Source organism: Chrysochloris asiatica, unplaced genomic scaffold (assembly GCF_000296735.1).
Source record: "Chrysochloris asiatica unplaced genomic scaffold, ChrAsi1.0 scaffold00069, whole genome shotgun sequence".
NCBI lineage: Eukaryota > Metazoa > Chordata > Mammalia > Afrosoricida > Chrysochloridae > Chrysochloris > Chrysochloris asiatica.
The window spans coordinates 14,425,761-14,433,229 of NW_006408587.1; the positions used below are offsets into that span (position 1 = coordinate 14,425,761).

General features: G+C 39.5%; 1 protein-coding gene across 1 annotated transcript in view; it reads left to right on the top strand.

Moving 5' to 3' along the window:
• The window catches only part of BAAT (bile acid CoA: amino acid N-acyltransferase (glycine N-choloyltransferase)), a 20,141-nt gene continuing 12,672 nt past the window's right edge, over nt 1–7,469 (top strand). Inside the window, exons 1-2 of the mRNA XM_006864715.1 lie at nt 1–466; nt 3,760–3,962. Coding sequence (XP_006864777.1) covers nt 1–466; nt 3,760–3,962 — 669 coding nt within the window. The remainder of the gene's footprint in view (nt 467–3,759; nt 3,963–7,469) is intronic.

Consider the following 7,469-nt stretch of genomic DNA (forward strand, 5'->3'; position numbering starts at 1 on the left):
ATGGTTCAACTGACAGCTACTCCTACAAGTGCACTTGTTGATGAGCCAATCCATATCCGAGCTACAGGCCTGCATCCTTCTGAGATGGTAACTTTTGTAGCCTCACTGCAAGATGAAAAGGGGAAAATGTTTCATTCTCAAGCCTGCTATAGGGCCAATGAAGTTGGTGAGGTTGATCTGGAGCATGCTTCTTCACTTGGAGGTGACTATGTTGGAGTCCATCCCATGGGCCTCTTCTGGTCCATGAAACCCGAGAAGATATTAACAAGACTGATAAAAAGAGATGTGATGAATAGCCCCTTCCAGGTCCAGTTGAAACTTCATAGCACAGATACCCCTGCCGTAAAGTTAACTAATGATATTCCAAGGGCGAGCCTGACTGTAGAGAGATGGTATGTGGCACCTGGTGTCACACGGATCCGAGTCCAAGAAGGTCGCATTCGGGGAGCCCTCTTCCTTCCTCCAGGTGGGTAGAATTACTCTAGTTACTGTCATTCTTGACTTTCTTCTTGAATGCCTATTTTCCTATAAGCTTAGTTGTCTATAGCTAATATGTAGAACATTCTAAGTCTTTTCTGACTTAGAATAAGGATTACCTTTGGATGAGAACAAGAATCCATCAGTACCCATTCCAACTCAAGTTTCATCTCAACAATTGTACAGCTTGTCTGAAGATAAGACTACATATAGTTTATGGAGTCCCTGAATTTGAAAGTTTCATAGCTTTGGATTTATGAGGAACCCAAATGCATTGAAGTCTGACTATCTGATTATCATGGGACCATGTCCCAGTTCCTTTTGGAAATTCTGTTATGTCTAAGATCCAGTTTAGGTATAGGTCATTGTGTAGATACCACAATAAATTGATAATATGATGATCTGAAAGATTACAACCAAGACAGAGGCTATAGATAGATTTACAGTGTTTGTTCCATTAATATTGCATATTTATAGAACATTACATAAATCTGAAGGCAGTATAATATGCTCCATATGGGCTGCAAAGTTGATTTGAACTTCAAGGTCAGCGGTTCAAGCTTACCAGCTGCTCCTTGAAAACCCAATAGAGGGTTGCTATGAATCGGAATCGACTCGGTGGCACTTAACAACAACAACAATGATAGCATAAGTGCAGTCATTCTGAAAGTATAACTATTTTTGCTTAGCTAAGAATGTTGTTGTTGTTGTTATGTGCCATCGAGTTGGTTCCGACACATAGCGACCCTGTATAGGGTTTCCGAGGGTGTGAATCTTTACGGGAGTAGAAAGCCTCATCTTTCTCCCGCAGAGCAGCTGGTAGTTTCGAACCCCTGACCTTAAGGTTCGCAGCCCGATTCGTAACCACTACGCTACCAGAGCTAAGAATAGCTATAATCAATCACTGTCTGAAAGCATCTTTTTTACACACACCCCAACTTATCCTTGTTTCGACTATTTTAAGTTGGAATGTTAATAATTTCCAGGCTCTACCTGGAGCCTGGTCCTTGTTCTAATAAATAGTGATCATCTGGATAAACCACAACTCATCTTTCAGTTTGTTGCACTGTGTTGGTTTGCATGTTGCTGTGATACTAAGAACTATGTGTCTATTCATGTCCTGTGTGCTTTTAAAAATTGTCTTTTTCTTGTGGAGGTATTATCATTTTCCATAAATTTTAGAGATTAGTCCATTGTCCACTATGTCATTGCAAACATTTTTTCCCAGTCTGTGGGATCCCTATTCACTCTTTTTGTGAAATCTTTTGATGCATATAGCTGTCTAACTTTTAGGAGGTCCTAGTCATCTATTTTGTCTTCTGCTGTTTGTGTGTTTTGTTTGATAGCATATTTGTGCCATGTATTAGACTCTAAGTTTGTCCCTATCTTTTCATTGATGATCTGCATAGCTCTAGGTTTTTATTTAGGTCTTTAATCCACGTTGAGTTTGTTTTTGTATATGGTGTAAGATATGGGTCTTGTTTCATTCTTTTGCAAATGGATTCCCGTTGGTTGTGCCAGCACCATTTGTTAAAGAGATGGTCTCTTTCCCATTTAATGTGCTTCGGCTCTTTGTCAAAGATCAGCTGACTATATGTGGATGATTTACTTTGGGGTTCTCAGTTCTCTTCCATTGATCTATGTATTGTATCAGTACCAGACTGTTTTGACCACTGTGGCTGTGTAGTATATTTTAGCATCAAGCAGTGAGAAATTGCACATTCTCTTAGTTCTCTAGTGTTACTATAGTAGAAATACCTTAAACGGGTGGCCTTAACAAACAGAAACATATTCTCACATGGTTTAGGAGGCTAGAAGTCTGAATTCAGGGCACTGGCTGTAAGGGAAAGACTTTCTCTGTTCACTTTGAGGACAGGTCCTTGTTTCTTTAGTTTCTGTTTCTTGGCTGCTTGTGGATCATGTGGATTGTATCTTCCCCTCCACTTGTGTTTGTGAGACAGATTTATGCCACACCCTACACTAATACTGTCTCATTAACATAACCAAGAAACCCATTCCTAAATGGGATTATAACTACAGGGGTGTGTATACACACACACACACACACACACATATTGTTACTTAGTCCAGCAAGTCAGTTCTGACTCATAGCAACGCTATGGGTTTCCAAGAAGTGACTGGTAGGTTTGAACTACCAACCTTGTGGTTAACAGTCCAGTGCTGATCCTACAAAACCAAACCACACCAGTACTCTCTCTCTCTCTTTCTCTGTCTCTGTCTCTGTCTGTCTCTGTCTCTCTCTCTCTGTCTCTCTCTCTCTATATATATATATGTGTGTGTGTGTGTGTGTGTGTGACTATGTTATAGTCATATATATATGTGTGTGTGTGTATATATATATATATGTATATATATAAACAAAAAAACCCAAAGTGCTCTCAAGTTGATTCAGACTCACAGTGATCCTCTGTAGGGTTTCTGAGGCTGCAGATTTTTATGGGAGTAGACTGTCCCGTCAACTGGTAACTCAAACTGCTGGTCTTTTGGTTAGCAGCCCAGCATTTAACCTCTGTATCCCCGTGATTCTTAGCCACAGATATAAGGGTTAGGATTTATAACACATAGTTTTAGGGGACAAAACTTAACCCATAACATACATATAAACACATTTTGCACATAGGCCATATTTTGCATATAAATTCAGGACTGTCACAGATTTCCAGTAGCCTCTATGTGACCTTCATCTCTCAACATTGGAGATGTTGTCAGGGAGGACCAGTTCCTGGAGAAGGACATCATTCTTGATAAAATAGACGTCATCAAGAAAGAGGAAAGCCCTCCATGAAATGAATTGACACAGTGGAGACAACAATGTACACAAACATAACAACAAATGTGAAGACAATATAGGACTGGGCAGTGTGACCTTCTGTTGTACAGAGTGTCGCTATGAATCAAACTGACTTGACAGCACTTAGAAACAGCAGCCATCTGTGGACCTATTCATATGCTGCCGAGTCGTGGTCAAGCGTTTAGCCTCACTTTACTCTGAGACTGTAGAAATGGACCACTGTGAGTTCCCATTCTTCTTGACTGCAGGAGTTAAATAGATTTGTGAACAAAGTTCCCAATCAAACATTTGGATATTGAGTTCCGTAATATATTCATTAGGCCTTAATTCTTTCCCAGACATTAGGCTAGACATTTTGGAATCCTGTGTAAAACTTAATAATTATGATTCTTTTTTATTATCCTCATGTTCTTTTCTTTTCCTCATCTTCTCTTCATACAGAATTATGTTTTGTTTTGTTCTTTTTTCAGGAGCTGGTCCTTTTCCAGGAGTAATTGACTTGTTTGGAGGTGTTGGCGGTCTGCTTGAATTCCGGGCCAGTCTCCTGGCCAGTCGAGGCTTTGTCTGCTTGGCCTTGGCTTACTTTGACTATGAAGATCTGCCTTCCAGTTTAGAAAATATAGAACTGGAATATTTTGAGGATGCTGCCAACTTTCTCCTTAGACATCCAAAGGTAATTTTCGTCCTTTCAGTGGGTCTCCAGTACCTGTTTTTAAATAACCATAGTATTGTGACTCTCTCACCTTAACTTCCAAGTATGTCCTTTAATACATCACACACATACACACACACATAAGGGTAAAATCATATACACTTTCATGAAATAAAAATGTTAACATGTGAAGCTATTGTTTCTTGACATGTCCATAATTTACACTTCTGAAGCCTCTGTTTTCATTTCTCTTATTCTTCCCCAAAGACTTCTGATTTGGCATCCTGTTGTTATTGTTGTTAAGTGTCATCGAGTTGGTTCTGATCCATAGCAACCCTGTATAGGGTTTCTGAGGAGCAGCTGGTGAGCTTGAACCGGCGACCTTGCAGTTCAAACAGCTTTGCAGTTTCATGCATTAACCCACAGCGCCACACCAGGACTCTGGAGAGACTCAAAGCATGATCCTTTTCACTGTTCTTTGAGTTTGGGGAACAAATAGAAGTCTAACGGGGTAAGGGTACTTGTGTGGGTGAGGTAAGGCTTCCCAAGGAAATTCTTGTAGGATATCCCTCACTACCCTTGAAGAATAAGCAAATGCATTTTCCTGATGGAAAATATTCCTCAGCACAGCTTTCCTGGTCTTTTTCTTAGCAATACAGTTTTCAATTTTCTTAAAATCTCTTTATAATAAGCCCCTGTGAGTTTCCTTTGATAAAATCTATCAAGATGACTCCTTTGGAACTCAAACAAATAGTCATCTTAACCTTCTGAGTTGACCTCTCTGACTTGAATTTAACTGGCCAAGTAGATCCTCTCAAAAACCACTGTTTTGTTTGGAACTTTTTGGAAGGCCCCCCAATGAGACTAAGACATGGGTGTTTCTTCAAGAACGTGTCTGTTGCCATCCATGTTTTCAGAGACATTCTTGAACATATTCTGTTTGGAATAAACCCTGGAATATATGAATGGAACCTTAGTAGCAATATTTTTTATTTGCTTTCATTTATTTGTTGTTGTGGTAGTTAAATGATATGGAGTCAGTTTAGACTCATAGTAATCCTGTATTGGGTTTGTGAGGGTGTAAATCTTTTCAGGAGCAGAAAACCACATCTTTCTCCTGAGGAGCGGTTGGTGGGCTCAAACCAATGATCTTGTGGTTTGCAGTCCAGTGCTTATCCAACAGAGCCACTGTACTCCATATATATATATACAGTTCGCTCAGCTTGAGAAATGTGGAGTGTGTTCTTCCCTTTTGGTTTTCTAACTCCAGATCTTTGCACATTTTCTTATAATATTTGGCCTTGTCTTCTCAAGCTGACCTTTGAAATTTTCTGTTTAGCTCTTGTAACCTTTCATTTCTTCCATTTGCTTTAATATCTCTACTCTGGAGAGCAAGTTTCAGTGTCTCTTCTGACATCCATTTTGGTCTTTTCCTTCTTCTTGTCTTCTTAATGACTTTTTGCTTTCTTCCTGTATGATGTTCTTGATGTCATCCCACAACTCTTCTCCTCTTTGGTCTTTAATGTCTAATGTATTGTATCTGTTCTTCAGATGATCTCTAAATTCAGGTGGGATATATTCAATGTCATATTTTGGCTCTTGTAAATTTGGTTTCATTTTCTTCTACTTCAGTATGAATTTGCATATGAGCAGTTGATAGTCTGTTCCACAATCTGCTCCTGGCCTTGTTTTGGCTGATGATATGGAGCTTTTGCTTTCAGTTATATGGATCATGACATGCTATGGACAACATTGTGAAGTATGAGTATTCTGGAACATGAGAAATCTGTACCTGGTCAAAGAGGCAGTTGTTTGAACAGAACATGGGAACACTGAATGGTTTAAAATTTAGAAAGGTGTGCGACAAGGTTGTATTCTTTCACCATACTTATTCAACCTGTATGCTGAGCAAATAATCTGAGAAGCTGGGTTATATGACAAAAACTGTGATATCAGAATTGGAGGAAGACTCATTAACAACCTGCAATATGCAATTAATACAATCTTGCTTGCTGAAAGTGAAGAGAACTTAAAATATTTACTGATGAAGATCAAAGTGATGAAGATTAGGTACGGATTGCATGTCAATGTCAAGAAAACAAAAATCCTCACCACTGGACCAATAAACAACATTCTTATCAACGCAGAAAATTGAAGTTGTTAAGGACTTCGTTTTTCTTGGATCAACTATCAACATTCATGGAAGCAGCAGTCAAGAAATCAAACGACGTATTCCATTAAGCAAATCTGCTTCACAAGACCTTTTAAAAGTGTTGAAGAGCAAAGATATCAGCTTGAGAACTAAGGTGCAATGGACACAAGCCATGGTATTTTCAATAACCTCTTATGCATGTGAAAGCTGGACAGTGAATCAGGAAGACCATAGAAGAATTGATGCTTTTGAGTTATGGTGTTGGAGGAGAATATTGAAAGTGCTATCAACTGCCAAAAGAACCAAAAAATCCGTGTTGAAAGAAGTGCAGCCAGAGTGCTCCTTGGAGGCCAGGATGACCAGACTTCATCTCTCATACTTCAGACATGTTGTCAGGAGGGACCAGTCACTGGAGAAGGATATCGTGTTTGGTAAGGTGGAGGATCAGAGAAAAAGAGGAAGACCCCCAGCGAGATGGATTGGCAAAGTGGCAGCATCGATGGGCACACGTGTGGCAATAATAGTGTGGTTGGACCAGGGTCGGGCAGTGTTTCATTCTGTTGTGCATAAGGTTGCTATTAGTCGGTACCAACTTGGTGACTCCTAACAGCAACAATGTATGTGTACACACATAACCACACATGTACACACATGATTCTGCCATTCCCTGGTAGAAAGAGATCATGATCTGCTTCTGTCATGATTCCAAACTAAACTTTTAACTGTTGATTCATTTGAGATTCACAGTGACATTAGAGGCCAGAGTAGAACTGCCCCCATGGGGTTCTCCAGTCTGTAATCTTTATGGAATAGATTGTTAGATCTTTCTCCATTCAAAGCTGATCGGCTTGAACGTCTGACCTCTCAGTTGCCATCCAAGCACAATGTTGTCGGGGTTCCTTTTATAAAGATTACAGACTTGGAAACCCTATGACGCAGTTCTACTCTGTGACACGAGGTCACTGTGAGTCAAAAGCACTTCATGGCACATAAGAACGACAACATAATAGATTTTTGATTGCTCATTTTTCTTTTTCTTAATTAGAATAGATCTAAGCAAAATTAAATCTCTGCAACAACCTTTTTAATGTATATTGTTGTTGTTGTGAAGTGCCATCAAGTCGATTCCGACCCATAGTGACCCTGTATAGGGTTTCCAAGGAGCAGCTGGTGAGTTTGAACCACCGACCTTGCAGTTCAAATGACTTTGTAGCATCAAAATCTGATCAGCATTATAATAGTAAGGTAACTAGTAATTAATGATAACTTACGGATGCATTACGGATCAGCTCGAGAAGATAAAGCCAAATACTATAATAAAATATGCAAAGATTTAGAGTTAGAAAACCAAAAGGGAAGAACACGGTCAGTATTTC